At 37.8% G+C, this 17,407-nt stretch overlaps 1 protein-coding gene across 1 annotated transcript; it reads right to left on the bottom strand.

The window, feature by feature from the left end:
- Nucleotides 1–344: 344 nt before the first annotated feature.
- LOC139431052 (uncharacterized) lies at nucleotides 345–1,607 on the bottom strand. Its single transcript, XM_071198623.1, has one exon. The coding sequence runs from the start codon at nucleotides 1,605–1,607 to the stop codon at nucleotides 345–347; it is 1,263 nt and encodes a 420-aa protein (XP_071054724.1).
- Nucleotides 1,608–17,407: the final 15,800 nt, after the last annotated feature.

The following is a 17,407-nucleotide window of genomic DNA, read 5'->3' as shown; positions in this document are numbered from 1 at the left end:
TACTCGGTTGAAAAACGTGGTGGGTTATGCATTTGTTACTATCACATGATGCTAATTCTTTAGGTACGAACTGATCTTCGTTGACCATGAAACCTTGTATATCGAGAATTATGTATTGAGTTTTATTTGAATACATCTTGCTTCCGTACATCAACACGATTATCCATACAACGTACAACGTCGTACTATGCAGCCGTAGAAATCTGTCGCACAACTTATACTCTACGACTTTTTTTTTGTTTACGCTGAATATAGAAGTCTCACATTTCGGATGATGAGCTACGGGTGCGATGCGGCTCAGGATCCGATCCAACTACACACTACCAACCCTTCTTTCCCCATACTCAAGTCATTTGTTTGACGATTTTTGTTAGTGGAGAATATTGAAACGCCTTATCATGTAAAACTAAACAGTATGCTGTGGTACCATCAGGAATCGGATTTTTTGTCGTAAATTCTATCCGTATTTCTACCCCACTTTTGTGTAGCGCTTCTGCTTGATATGTACAATCAATTCCAATCAGTGGATAATTTTCAATAAATTGTTTCGGAGTGAGTAATGGTTCTCCTTCCTTCCCATAGTAGGACTTTAGAAAGCGTGTATACATGTCATATAACACTGCGACACGATTACTATCAAAGTCCACGTTCAGATTATCGTATGGGTAGCGTTCACCGTTTAGGAATACCGTCAAATTGGTGAGTTTTACATTATCAAAGGTTGCCATGTTCGCCAACTGTTTTCCTTTCTTCTTTGTTTGAAACCCAATTATTATAAATCTAGGTGTTTCCAACTGCGGAGCTGTTTTCACAGCCCATGAATGCTTTGTTGTTTGAGGTAAAGAAGGATATTCATGTACTTCCCAACTGCGAAAAGGTATTTGCAGATCAATATTTCGTCCTGCTATTTTTGTTAGAGCTAATTGTTCTCGTAAGCCTACGGCTAGATGGGGCATTCTCCACACAACTTTATCGATTTTTAACTGTAACGGTTCTTCTACCGTATTCACAAGCACATCATTATCATCATTATTACGAATTAACACTAGCTCTTGTCTCACATTCATCACAATTGTTTTAAAATCTTCAGCAAACCCTATTAATGTCTTTAGCGGTACACTCAATCCAAAATTTCCATTTTTATCCATTATTGCATCCGTTACAGGGGATGTTGGGACCACTTGACCTAGCAGATCCTCGCCCATGTTCCAACCTGCGTTCGCCAACTTTATTATATCGTGAGGGGTATACGAAAAGTATCCTTTCATACATGATGTTAACCCCACGTTTCTCACTCCATCTATTTGAACACCATTTATAAGATAGCGAATATCACTGAACATAAACGCTACAGGATTATTTATCAATTTTGCAGTTGCACTAGCATCTTTTGTTGCTTTACCACTCGCATCCAGTTTACGTACGCTCCCTTCCACATACAAAAAACTTTCATGAGGCAATGTGTAATTGTCTATTTCGGGTATGCCTATACGAATTTCATCATTGTTACCGAAGCTAGTAGAACCAAACGGTTGATGGGAATGATATTCGTAACTTACAATCGAGTTATCTACTTTTATTTTCTCCGTGACGTTTAAGGAGTCCATTTATAGTAGTTGAAAACCTAAGTTGCTTAAATACTGACGATTGACGCGTGTTAACTGGGTAGTTGATTTTCGCTTACTGTTAGGTTTTACATCCTTTCGTACCGTTTTATACATTACTCTATCACCCAGATTTTCCTGTGCTTTTCTTCGAACGTCGTACACTATACCCATATTAAATACCCTACTACTCACACCGATTTCAAGTGCACTCTCACGGTCACTTCTTCGTCTCTGAAGTTTACCAACTGACCGTCCTGATCAAGTATGCGTACTATTAATGTACTAATCACGTTCGTTGTAACAGGTAAGTAAATCGGTTGTTGCGGAGCTTCTATTATTTTAAAACCAGCCGGTACGTTCAGGAAGAAATGATACAACACGTGCATGGGTTGTCCATTCGTATACGATCCGGAGCTCAAATTACAATAAATTTGTAATGCATTCGTTTTATTTATATTCACGATATGATCCGATTCTGTTATCGTGTTTTTAGGTATAACTTTAGGGTTAAAACCAAGTAAGGAACCGATTGAATTATCGCTAGCAAAATTTATTCGCCGGTTTGTTTTTATCTCAGCACGTTGCGTATTATTATTACCTCTTATGCGTATCTGTGTACCCGGTGTAGTCACGCTGAGAATATTCCTCGCTGTTAATGTTTTTTTAACGTATTCGTTAATATCGTTAATATCGTATGTTCCTAGCGGTATTTCAATATTCTCTGTAAAATTTCCCATATGATCTTCATATTGTAAAATATTGTTTGTTGAATCGATATTAGGTAACGTATTGAACGTTTCGAAATTTAAAAGAGCTAACTCGTATGTACCGAGTTCATTCAAATAAATCGGTGGGTTAAAGTTACAAGACAACTCCGACCCCCTTCCGGTGAGCGTAAATGTATAACTTGTATGTATTGTATCTTGTTCCATTGTTGTTCTCAAGACTAATCTTACACGGATACTTCCTTGGTATTTAAACTATCTAAGAAATGCAGACACAATTGTCCACAATTTGTTTGATCTTCTTTTTGATATCGTCGATAATTATACCTCACAATATTTCTCCCCCCATCCGATATAAAATACTTCTCCACTTCAATCGGTGGTCGTAAATCTCCATAACTGTCAAAGTAGTTAACATTTACACCATCCTTGTTGTAAGCTGTCCAGTGAGTACCGGGACCCGTACGATTATCAAGATTTATTATCCCACTCTCTCGTTTTCGGATTTTCTTCGGTAAATTGTTTCTCATGTACACCCCACGAAAGTTTAACAGATGAATGTTGAAGTATTGAAGAATGTTGGGGTATTTTTATTAGTTTTTTGCTACAGTTTTATAACCACAACCCTTTTTATATGGATTAATAAACATTCCTGTACCAATTTTGTTCGCCCTCTTGGGGCGTTTTAGTCGCTTTGATTTTCGTGATACCGTTTTCATGACTAGTCCGCAACCTTGCTTATATGGTTTAATATACAAACCGCTGCCGATCGCTTTTGGTTCCATAGCCCGATTGTGACGTTGGGCTTCTTGTAACTGCTCCCTTGCTATTTTTGCTTCGTTTACGGTTTTTGCAATAGCTGCTGCACCTCCGCCTAAAGAACCGAGAGCACCCAAAGCTGCAAGTATTAAGGGTAAAAAACCTCCCGTCTTGGGAATCTTGATTATTTTTCCGCGCGGTTTAAGTATTCTACCTTGATAAGGTTTCAACAGATTGTAACCCACTTGTACATCTCCCTTTGTATTCGTACTGTTGGTCTGTGCAATCGCTCGCCGCACTAAGTTCATTGCCTGCGTAAACGACAACTTACCGCCACGTTTCAACTTCTGACGAGTTGTTCCTCTACGTCTTAGGGCACGAATTTGCATTCCCATACCCATTATTGTTTTTCCTTTCATTATCGTTGACACTAACGCCGACGATAGTCGCTCTCCTAAGCTTGCGTCTTTACTTCTCAACCGCTCTTTCGCCGTCTTATACAACTCTTTATCGGCTATGTGTCGCTCAGCTAAATTCGATGTCGCTGCGTAGGCAATATTATGCGTTTTACAGGCGTCGTCTAATTTATTCACTCCCTGATCTCCACGAACTAATCTCTTTACCAATTTGGTTCCCGGACCGCAATAATTATAACCTGGCAAATGTAGTTCTATCGGAAGCTTATTGATTAATGTATTCACAATACCTCGACCAGACCGTTTGCTTGATCGATGCATACTGTTTCACTGTCCTAACATTCATACCATTATATTTAATAGCTTTCGCACATTATTCGGTGAATATTGGATGGTTAATAATACGCTCACATTTGAAAAAAATTTTTATTTATTTTAAGTCATTACATATTTAAATCTTTCATGAAAAATCTTATTTCTAAATTCGCTGCTTAAGTACAGGTGTAACATATCATTTACATAACTTATTCTATTCTTAAATCTAAGACGATCTAAATACATTTCCTCCCAATTACACTTTCGTGATTGTCTATACGCATAAGTCCATGCATACATTCTATGCATCTCATTTTTACTCTCATCAATCCGCACCTTACCCATGTCTTTATTGATTGTGAAATAATTTAAACAAATCTACATCCAACAAGATTTTATCGAAATTGTACAACATCACTTCCTTACTTATACATATTTGTTCAGAACACGATTCATTGAGCATCGTTAACATATTACGTTTCACATCTCCATCCATTGCAGCTAACGCGTTTATAACACTATCATAATATGCTTTGTAATTCACAGTTCTCAATAATTTCAGTCGAGTTGCTACTAAATCTGCTACGTTCCAAAGCTCATGCAACGATTCATATGCAATATATACATATTCTCCACCCCTCTCCAACTTTAAAATCTTGCAAACGTTTTCCATCCAATCGCACGATATACTGACACCACACAACACTATCTGCGACGGAGACTGATTAGCAAAACTGTTTGTGATTGTTGACTTATACATAATAATGTTGTGCCAATCGTTTTCCGTTAATGTTAAACATTGACCTTTTCCCATTAACCTTACCACTGGTTCAAAATGTAAGTCAGCACTTAATCCTATTGCCACACATTTCGTGCGGCTCTTATTTAGTGCATACACTGTTTCCGAAAATAGAGGACCTCTACTTGCTCTTACTGTACTGTCCGACATGTTGGTTAAGCTCTCCATGTTATCTATTCTCGAAACTACTTCATTATTACCGTTAACACTTTGCGTCATAATAAAAGGGCTTAAGTCTGCAAACGAATCTTTTCCATCAGCGACCGCTTGCATATTGTTACCACACTCTATAACTGTATTAAACTTTTCTTGTTTTAACACCTCTTCAGATGCCACGGGTGTCAACGAGGGTTTTATCACCTTTGGACTTATGCTCGCTTTTTTGGACACCGCCTGTTGAACCTCGAGACTTCTCTTCGGTGCTTTTGTATATTGTTGTCTGGAACCCACTAAGTATATATAACATTAATACTTCTGCTGTAAGACAAGTGTTTATGGAGTTACTTGTTCTGCGTTGTTATGTCACCACTACGTCGGATGATTTCAATGAAACTAATCTTTTATGAACCTGACTTGCTATTTATGCACATCATTTTAGGTGGGGACGTCACGGTCACAATTAAGGTTGACTTCAAGTTCTCCGTTGAGGTCAAAGTAAAGGTCATTGTTCAGGTCAAGGTTACTGATCAATGTCATAGTCACTCAACGTGATCTTGACCTGAGGTGAGCTCAAAGTAAATCCAACCCGGTCATGCTCCACTCCTCCGGGAGCACCCGAGAAGAGTCATCACTCGACTTGAGTACACCAAAAAAAAAAACATCATGAACTGCTAACTCGGGGGCGTCGAGTTGACACCATAAATAATACGTTAAAAAGATATGCAATTGTTTATCATTTATTAAAGACGAGTTCAATAAATTAAATGAAATTTAATTCGGTTGTTTTTCTTTTCCATTTTATATATTAGGATTAGGAATGTGATACATTTAAATTGAATAAAAAAAAGTCAGTACAATAAAAATTAATTTATTTAAATTTTAAATTTTAACACTAATCTAAATCCATTTTTAAAAATTTTAAAATTAATTTAACATTTTCAATTGCACAACTGCTTTCCGATTTATAATGATATGCTCAAGAATTTTGACTCAACGAAAGCAAAGGGCAATATATATTATCTTGTAAATTAATAATCACTGGCTTTACCGATGATAATAGGTCTCTCAATACCTTTTCTTTTTGAGATCCCTTTACAAACACCACCTCCACTCCGCATGTATGCTGTTCCAGAATGTCTTTCAGTTGATTATAGGGCACATATCCATTCTCGTAATGCAAATGGTGTAAGTTATTCTCCTCCCAACGCACTTGTCGACATTCTCGCTTATTGAGTCTTTCATAACTTATATCAGGTTGAAATATGAAATGGGAAATCGACTCACCATCACCGATAGCCAATTCTTTAACTCGAAATCCCGAAGATAAAGTAAACCCTTGCATATCGATGACTTTAATTGGATTTCTCGATGCCATTATATTTAAGCGATGTAAACTGCTTAAAATAGGAGCTACAAGTTCCTCAATTTCTTTATGTTCACAACACTCTTACTTCAATACTGTTGAACACGATTTTCTATCTGCTATTTAAAGCATACCTCCTCCGAAGTGGGGTTTTCAATGAACTCATGTCGTGTAACCTTCATTTCAGGTCACGTACAAGGTCAATGTCATGGTCACAATTAAGGTTGACTTCAAGGTCTCCGTTGAGGTCAAAGTAAAGGTCATTGTTCAGGTCAAGGTTACTGATCAAGGTCATGGTCACTAAACGTGATCTTGACCTGAGGTGAGCTCAAAGTAAAGGTCATTGTTTAGGTCTAGGTTACTGGTCAACGACCCCCTTTGCAATAGCCGATTCTGGAACCTCCTCCCAGAACCTCAGGGCAAGGTCAAGGTCATGGTCACTCAACGTGACCTTGGCCTTGACCTTGACCTGAGGTTCTGAGAGGAGGTTCTAGAATCGGCTTTTATCTACTACTATGGTCAGCAGAATTATCGGAACCAAAAATGATAGAAAGTTCAAACATGGCTCAGAACGGCGTATAACGTCATAATATCACGTTTTGGGCACATTTTGTTTTTTATCTCCAACATGCTCCAATATGACATTTGGCCCCTGAATATCACAAATATGGTCGGCAGAATTATCGGAACCAAAAGTGATAGAAAGTTCAAACATGGCTCAGAACGGCGTATAACGTCATAATATCACGTTTTGGGCACATTTTGTTTTTTATCTCCAACATGCTCCAACATGTCATTTGGCGCCTGAATAACACAAATATGGTCAACAGAATTATCGGAACTAAAAGTGATAGAAAGTTCAAACATGGCTCAGAACGGCGTATAACGTCATAATATCACGTTTTGGGCACATTTTGTTTTTTATCTCCAACATGCTCCAATATGACATTTGGCGCCTGAATATCACAAATATGGTCAGCAGAATTATTGGAAGCAAAAGTGATAGAAAGTTCAAACATGACTCAGAACGGCGTATAACGTCATAATATCACGTTTTGGGCACATTTTGTTTTTTATCTCCAACATGCTCCAACATGTCATTTGGCGCCTGAATATCACAAATATGGTCAGCAGAATTATCGGAACCAAAAGTGATAGAAAGTTCAAACATGGCTCAGAACGGCGTATAACGTCATAATATCACGTTTTAGGCACATTTTGCTTTTTATCTCCAACATGCTCCAATATGACATTTGGCCCCTGAATATCACAAATATGGTAGACAGAATTATCGGAACTAAAAGTGATAGAAAGTTCAAACATGGCTCAGAACGGCGTATAACGTCATAATATCACGTTTTGGGCACATTTTGTTTTTTATCTCCAACTTGCTCCAACATGTCATTTGGCGCCTGAATATCACAAATATGGTCAACAGAATTATTGGAACCAAAAGTGATAGAAAGTTCAAACATGGCTCAGAACGGCGTATAACGTCATAATATCACGTTTTGGACACATTTTGTTTTCTATCTCCAACATGCTCCAACATGTCATTTGGCGCCTGAATAACACAAATATGGTCAACAGAATTATCGGAACCAAAAGTGATAGAAAGTTCAAACATGGGTCAGAACGGCGTATAACGTCATAATATCACGTTTTGGACACATTTTGTTTTTTATCTCGATTGCTCAACATGTCATTTGGCGCCTGAATATCACATATATGGTCGACAGAATTATCGGAACCAAAAGTGATAGAAAGTTCAAACATGGCTTAGAACGGCGTATAACGTCATAATATCACGTTTTGGACACATTTTGTTTTTTATCTCCAACTTGCTCCAATATGACATTTGGCCCCTGAATATCACAAATATGGTCGGCAGAATTATCGGAACCAAAAGTGATAGAAAGTTCAAACATGGCTCAGAACGGCGTATAACGTCATAATATCACGTTTTGGGCACATTTTGTTTTTTATCTCCAACATGCTCCAACATGTCATTTGGCGCCTGTATATCACAAATATGGTCAGCAGAATTATCGGAACCAAAAGTGATAGAAAGTTCAAACATGGCTCAGAACGGCGTATAACGTCATAATATCACGTTTTGGACATATTTTGTTTTTTATCTCGATTGCTCAACATGTCATTTGGCGCCTGAATATCACATATATGGTCGACAGAATTATCGGAACCAAAAGTGATAGAAAGTTCAAACATGGCTCAGAACGGCGTATAACGTCATAATATCACGTTTTGGACACATTTTGTTTTTTATCTCCAACTTGCTCCAACATGTCATTTGGCGCCTGAATAACACAAATATGGTCGGCAGAATTATCGGAACCAAAAGTGATAGAAAGTTCAAACATGGCTCAGAGCGGCGTATAACGTCATAATATCACGTTTTGGACACATTTTGTTTTTTATCTCCAACTTGCTCAACATGTCATTTGGCGCCTGAATATCACATATATGGTCGACAGAATTATCGGAACGAAAAGTGATAGAAAGTTCAAACATGGCTCAGAACGACGTATAACGTCATAATATCACGTTTTGGGCACATTTTGTTTTTTATCTCCAACATGCTCCAATATGACATTTGACGCCTGAATATCACAAATATGGTCAGCAGAATTATCGGAACCAAAAATGATAGAAAGTTCAAACATGGCTCAGAACGGCGTATAACGTCATAATATCACGTTTTGGGCACATTTTGTTTTTTATCTCCAACATGCTCCAATATGACATTTGGCCCCTGAATATCACAAATATGGTCGGCAGAATTATCGGAACCAAAAGTGATAGAAAGTTCAAACATGGCTCAGAACGGCGTATAACGTCATAATATCACGTTTTGGGCACATTTTGTTTTTTATCTCCAACATGCTCCAACATGTCATTTGGCGCCTGAATAACACAAATATGGTCAACAGAATTATCGGAACTAAAAGTGATAGAAAGTTCAAACATGGCTCAGAACGGCGTATAACGTCATAATATCACGTTTTGGGCACATTTTGTTTTTTATCTCCAACATGCTCCAATATGACATTTGGCGCCTGAATATCACAAATATGGTCAGCAGAATTATCGGAAGCAAAAGTGATAGAAAGTTCAAACATGACTCAGAACGGCGTATAACGTCATAATATCACGTTTTGGGCACATTTTGTTTTTTATCTCCAACATGCTCCAACATGTCATTTGGCGCCTGAATATCACAAATATGGTCAGCAGAATTATCGGAACCAAAAGTGATAGAAAGTTCAAACATGGCTCAGAACGGCGTATAACGTCATAATATCACGTTTTAGGCACATTTTGCTTTTTATCTCCAACATGCTCCAATATGACATTTGGCCCCTGAATATCACAAATATGGTAGACAGAATTATCGGAACTAAAAGTGATAGAAAGTTCAAACATGGCTCAGAACGGCGTATAACGTCATAATATCACGTTTTGGGCACATTTTGTTTTTTATCTCCAACTTGCTCCAACATGTCATTTGGCGCCTGAATATCACAAATATGGTCAACAGAATTATTGGAACCAAAAGTGATAGAAAGTTCAAACATGGCTCAGAACGGCGTATAACGTCATAATATCACGTTTTGGACACATTTTGTTTTCTATCTCCAACATGCTCCAACATGTCATTTGGCGCCTGAATAACACAAATATGGTCAACAGAATTATCGGAACCAAAAGTGATAGAAAGTTCAAACATGGGTCAGAACGGCGTATAACGTCATAATATCACGTTTTGGACACATTTTGTTTTTTATCTCGATTGCTCAACATGTCATTTGGCGCCTGAATATCACATATATGGTCGACAGAATTATCGGAACCAAAAGTGATAGAAAGTTCAAACATGGCTTAGAACGGCGTATAACGTCATAATATCACGTTTTGGACACATTTTGTTTTTTATCTCCAACTTGCTCCAATATGACATTTGGCCCCTGAATATCACAAATATGGTCGGCAGAATTATCGGAACCAAAAGTGATAGAAAGTTCAAACATGGCTCAGAACGGCGTATAACGTCATAATATCACGTTTTGGGCAAATTTTGTTTTTTATCTCCAACATGCTCCAACATGTCATTTGGCGCCTGTATATCACAAATATGGTCAGCAGAATTATCGGAACCAAAAGTGATAGAAAGTTCAAACATGGCTCAGAACGGCGTATAACGTCATAATATCACGTTTTAGGCACATTTTGCTTTTTATCTCCAACATGCTCCAATATGACATTTGGCCCCTGAATATCACAAATATGGTAGACAGAATTATCGGAACTAAAAGTGATAGAAAGTTCAAACATGGCTCAGAACGGCGTATAACGTCATAATATCACGTTTTGGGCACATTTTGTTTTTTATCTCCAACATGCTCCAACATGTCATTTGGCGCCTGTATATCACAAATATGGTCAGCAGAATTATCGGAACCAAAAGTGATAAAAAGTTCAAACATGGCTCAGAACGGCGTATAACGTCATAATATCACGTTTTGGGCACATTTTGTTTTCTATCTCCAACATGCTCCAACATGTCATTTGGCGCCTGAATATCACAAATATGGTCAGCAGAATTATCGGAACCAAAAGAGATAGAAAGTTCAAACATGGCTCAGAACGGCGTATAACGTCATAATATCACGTTTTGGACACATTTTGTTTTTTATCTCCAACATGCTCCAACATGACATTTGGCTCCTGAATATCACAAATATGGTCAGCAGAATTATCGGAACCAACAGTGATAGAAAGTTCAAACATGGCTGAGAACGGCGTATAACGTCATAATATCACGTTTTGGGCACATTTTGTTTTTTATCTCCAACATGCTCCAACATGTCATTTGGCGCCTGTATATCACAAATATGGTCAGCAGAATTATCGGAACCAAAAGTGATAAAAAGTTCAAACATGGCTCAGAACGGCGTATAACGTCATAATATCACGTTTTGGGCACATTTTGTTTTCTATCTCCAACATGCTCCAACATATCATTTGGCGCCTGAATAACACAAATGTGGTCAACAGAATTATCGGAACCAAAAGTGATAGAAAGTTCAAACATGGGTCAGAACGGCGTATAACGTCATAATATCACGTTTTGGACATATTTTGTTTTTTATCTCGATTGCTCAACATGTCATTTAGCGCCTGAATATCACATATATGGTCGACAGAATTATCGGAACCAAAAGTGATAGAAAGTTCAAACATGGCTCAGAACGGCGTATAACGTCATAATATCACGTTTTGGGCACATTTTGTTTTCTATCTCCAACATGCTCCAACATGTCATTTGGCGCCTGAATAACACAAATATGGTCAACAGAATTATCGGAACCAAAAGAGATAGAAAGTTCAAACATGGCTCAGAACGGCGTATAACGTCATAATATCACGTTTTGGGCACATTTTGTTTTTTATCTCCAACATGCTCCAATATGACATTTGGCGCCTGAATATCACAAATATGGTCAGCAGAATTATCGGAAGCAAAAGTGATAGAAAGTTCAAACATGACTCAGAACGGCGTATAACGTCATAATATCACGTTTTGGGCACATTTTGTTTTTTATCTCCAACATGCTCCAACATGTCATTTGGCGCCTGAATATCACAAATATGGTCAGCAGAATTATCGGAACCAAAAGTGATAGAAAGTTCAAACATGGCTCAGAACGGCGTATAACGTCATAATATCACGTTTTAGGCACATTTTGCTTTTTATCTCCAACATGCTCCAATATGACATTTGGCCCCTGAATATCACAAATATGGTAGACAGAATTATCGGAACTAAAAGTGATAGAAAGTTCAAACATGGCTCAGAACGGCGTATAACGTCATAATATCACGTTTTGGGCACATTTTGTTTTTTATCTCCAACTTGCTCCAACATGTCATTTGGCGCCTGAATATCACAAATATGGTCAACAGAATTATTGGAACCAAAAGTGATAGAAAGTTCAAACATGGCTCAGAACGGCGTATAACGTCATAATATCACGTTTTGGACACATTTTGTTTTCTATCTCCAACATGCTCCAACATGTCATTTGGCGCCTGAATAACACAAATATGGTCAACAGAATTATCGGAACCAAAAGTGATAGAAAGTTCAAACATGGGTCAGAACGGCGTATAACGTCATAATATCACGTTTTGGACACATTTTGTTTTTTATCTCGATTGCTCAACATGTCATTTGGCGCCTGAATATCACATATATGGTCGACAGAATTATCGGAACCAAAAGTGATAGAAAGTTCAAACATGGCTTAGAACGGCGTATAACGTCATAATATCACGTTTTGGACACATTTTGTTTTTTATCTCCAACTTGCTCCAATATGACATTTGGCCCCTGAATATCACAAATATGGTCGGCAGAATTATCGGAACCAAAAGTGATAGAAAGTTCAAACATGGCTCAGAACGGCGTATAACGTCATAATATCACGTTTTGGGCAAATTTTGTTTTTTATCTCCAACATGCTCCAACATGTCATTTGGCGCCTGTATATCACAAATATGGTCAGCAGAATTATCGGAACCAAAAGTGATAGAAAGTTCAAACATGGCTCAGAACGGCGTATAACGTCATAATATCACGTTTTAGGCACATTTTGCTTTTTATCTCCAACATGCTCCAATATGACATTTGGCCCCTGAATATCACAAATATGGTAGACAGAATTATCGGAACTAAAAGTGATAGAAAGTTCAAACATGGCTCAGAACGGCGTATAACGTCATAATATCACGTTTTGGGCACATTTTGTTTTTTATCTCCAACATGCTCCAACATGTCATTTGGCGCCTGTATATCACAAATATGGTCAGCAGAATTATCGGAACCAAAAGTGATAAAAAGTTCAAACATGGCTCAGAACGGCGTATAACGTCATAATATCACGTTTTGGGCACATTTTGTTTTCTATCTCCAACATGCTCCAACATGTCATTTGGCGCCTGAATAACACAAATATGGTCAACAGAATTATCGGAACCAAAAGTGATAGAAAGTTCAAACATGGGTCAGAACGGCGTATAACGTCATAATATCACGTTTTGGACATATTTTGTTTTTTATCTCGATTGCTCAACATGTCATTTAGCGCCTGAATATCACATATATGGTCGACAGAATTATCGGAACCAAAAGTGATAGAAAGTTCAAACATGGCTCAGAACGGCGTATAACGTCATAATATCACGTTTTGGACACATTTTGTTTTTTATCTCCAACTTGCTCCAATATGACATTTGGCCCCTGAATATCACAAATATGGTCGGCAGAATTATCGGAACCAAAAGTGATAGAAAGTTCAAACATGGCTCAGAACGGCGTATAACGTCATAATATCACGTTTTGGGCACATGTTGTTTTTTATCTCCAACATGCTCCAATATGACATTTGGCGCCTGAATATCACATATATGGTCGACAGAATTATCGGAACCAAAAGTGATAGAAAGTTCAAACATGGCTCAGAACGGCGTATAACGTCATAATATCACGTTTAGGGCACATTTTGTTTTTTATCTCCAACATGCTCCAACAAGTGATTTGGCGCCTGAATATCACAAATATGGTCAGCAGAATTATCGGAACCAAAAGAGATAGAAAGTTCAAACATGGCTCAGAACGGCGTATAACGTCATAATATCACGTTTTGGACACATTTTGTTTTTTATCTCCAACATGCTCCAACATGTCATTTGGCGCCTGAATAACACAAATATGGTCAACAGAATTATCGGAACCAAAAGTGATAGAAAGTTCAAACATGGGTCAGAACGGCGTATAACGTCATAATATCACGTTTTGGACATATTTTGTTTTTTATCTCGATTGCTCAACATGTCATTTAGCGCCTGAATATCACATATATGGTCGACAGAATTATCGGAAACAAAAGTGATAGAAAGTTCAAACATGACTCAGAACGGCATATAACGTCATAATATCACGTTTTGGGCACATTTTGGTTTTTATCTCCAACATGCTCCAATATGACATTTGGCGCATGAATATCACAAATATGGTCAGCAGAATTATCGGAAACAAAAGTGATAGAAAGTTCAAATATGGCTCAGAACGGCGTATAACGTCATAATATCACGTTTTGGGCACATTTTGTTTTTTATCTCCAACATGCTCCAATATGACATCTGTCCCCTGAATATCACATATATGGTCGACAGAATTATCGGATCCAAAAGTGATAGAAAGTTCAAACATGGCTCCGAACGGCGTATAACGTCATAATATCACGTTTTGGGCACATTTTGTTTTTTAACTCCAACATGCTCCAACATGTCATTTGGCGCCTGAATATCACAAATATGGTCAGCAGAATTATCGGAACCAAAAGTGATAGAAAGTTCAAACATGGCTCAGAACGGCGTATAACGTCATAATATCACGTTTTGGGAACATTTTGTTTTTTATCTCCAACTTGCTCCAACATGTCATTTGGCGCCTGAATATCACAAATATGGTCAACAGAATTATCGGAACCAAAAGTGATAGAAAGTTCAAACATGGCCTAGAACGGCGTATAACGTCATAATATCACGTTTTGGGCACATTTTGTTTTTTACCTCCAACATGCTCCAACATGTCATTTGGCGCCTGAATATCACAAATATGGTCAGCAGAATTATCGGAACCAAAAGTGATAGAAAGTTCAAACATGGCTCAGAACGGCGTATAACGTCATAATATCACGTTTTAGGCACATTTTGCTTTTTATCTCCAACATGCTCCAATATGACATTTGGCCCCTGAATATCACAAATATGGTAGACAGAATTATCGGAACTAAAAGTGATAGAAAGTTCAAACATGGCCTAGAACGGCGTATAACGTCATAATATCACGTTTTGGGCACATTTTGTTTTTTGTCTCCAACATGCTCCAATATGACATTTGGCTCCTGAATATCACAAATATGGTCAGCAGAATTATCGGAACCAACAGTGATAGAAAGTTCAAACATGGCTGAGAACGGCGTATAACGTCATAATATCACGTTTTGTTTTTTATCTCCAACATGCTCCAATATGACATTTGGCGCCTGAATATCACAAATATGGTCAGCAGAATTATCGGAACCAAAAGTGATAGAAAGTTTAAACATGGCTCAGAACGGCGTATAACGTCATAATATCACGTTTTGGGCACATTTTGTTTTTTATCTCCAACATGCTCCAACATGTCATTTGGCGCCTGAATATCACAAATATGGTCAGCAGAATTATCGGAACCAAAAGTGATAGAAAGTTCAAACATGGCTCAGAACGGCGTATAACGTCATAATATCACGTTTTAGGCACATTTTGCTTTTTATCTCCAACATGCTCCAATATGACATTTGGCCCCTGAATATCACAAATATGGTAGACAGAATTATCGGAACTAAAAGTGATAGAAAGTTCAAACATGGCTCAGAACGGCGTATAACGTCATAATATCACGTTTTGGGCACATTTTGTTTTTTATCTCCAACATGCTCCAACATGTCATTTGGCGCCTGTATATCACAAATATGGTCAGCAGAATTATCGGAACCAAAAGTGATAAAAAGTTCAAACATGGCTCAGAACGGCGTATAACGTCATAATATCACGTTTTGGGCACATTTTGTTTTTTATCTCCAACTTGCTCCAACATGTCATTTGGCGCCTGAATATCACAAATATGGTCAACAGAATTATCGGAACCAAAAGTGATAGAAAGTTCAAACATGGCTCAGAACGGCGTATAACGTCATAATATCACGTTTTGGACACATTTTGTTTTCTATCTCCAACATGCTCCAACATGTCATTTGGCGCCTGAATAACACAAATATGGTCAACAGAATTATCGGAACCAAAAGTGATAGAAAGTTCAAATATGGCTCAGAACGGCGTATAACGTCATAATATCACGTTTTGGGCACATTTTGTTTTTTATCCCCAACATGCTCCAACATGTCATTTGGCGCCTGAATATCACAAATATGGTCAGCAGAATTATCGGAACCAAAAGTGATAGAAAGTTCAAACATGACTCAGAATGGCGTACAACGTCATAATATCACGTTTTGGGCACATTTTGTTTTTATCTCCAACATGCTCCAACATGTCATTTGGCGCCTGAATATCACAAATATGGTCAGCAGAATTATCGGAACCAAAAGTGATAGAAAGTTCAAACATGACTCAGAACGGCGTATAACGTCATAATATCACGTTTTGGGCACATTTTGTTTTTTATCTCCAACATGCTCCAATATGACATTTGGCGCCTGAATATCACAAATATGGTCAGCAGAATTATCGGAACCAAAAGTGATAGAAAGTTTAAACATGGCTCAGAACGGCGTATAACGTCATAATATCACGTTTTGGGCACATTTTGTTTTTTATCTCCAACATGCTCCAATATGACATTTGGCTCCTGAATATCACAAATATGGTCAGCAGAATTATCGGAACCAACAGTGATAGAAAGTTCAAACATGGCTCAGAACGGCGTATAACGTCATAATATCACGTTTTGGACACATTTTGTTTTCTATCTCCAACATGCTCCAACATGTCATTTGGCGCCTGATTAACACAAATATGGTCAACAGAATTATCGGAACCAAAAGTGATAGAAAGTTCAAATATGGCTCAGAACGGCGTATAACGTCATAATATCACGTTTTGGGCACATTTTGTTTTTTATCCCCAACATGCTCCAACATGTCATTTGGCGCCTGAATATCACAAATATGGTCAGCAGAATTATCGGAACCAAAAGTGATAGAAAGTTCAAACATGACTCAGAATGGCGTCATAATATCACGTTTTGGGCACATTTTGTTTTTATCTCCAACATGCTCCAACATGTCATTTGGCGCCTGAATATCACAAATATGGTCAGCAGAATTATCGGAACCAAAAGTGATAGAAAGTTCAAACATGACTCAGAACGGCGTATAACGTCATAATATCACGTTTTGGGCACATTTTGTTTTTTATCTCCAACATGCTCCAATATGACATTTGGCTCCTGAATATCACAAATATGGTCAGCAGAATTATCGGAACCAACAGTGATAGAAAGTTCAAACATGGCTGAGAACGGCGTATAACGTCATAATATCACGTTTTGGGCACATTTTGTTTTTTATCTCCAACATGCTCCAATATGACATTTGGCGCCTGAATATCACAAA

The sequence above is a fragment of the Onthophagus taurus genome, chromosome 8 (genome assembly GCF_036711975.1).
Source record: "Onthophagus taurus isolate NC chromosome 8, IU_Otau_3.0, whole genome shotgun sequence".
Lineage (NCBI taxonomy): Eukaryota > Metazoa > Arthropoda > Insecta > Coleoptera > Scarabaeidae > Onthophagus > Onthophagus taurus.
This window is presented reverse-complemented; position numbering and strand designations above follow the sequence as displayed.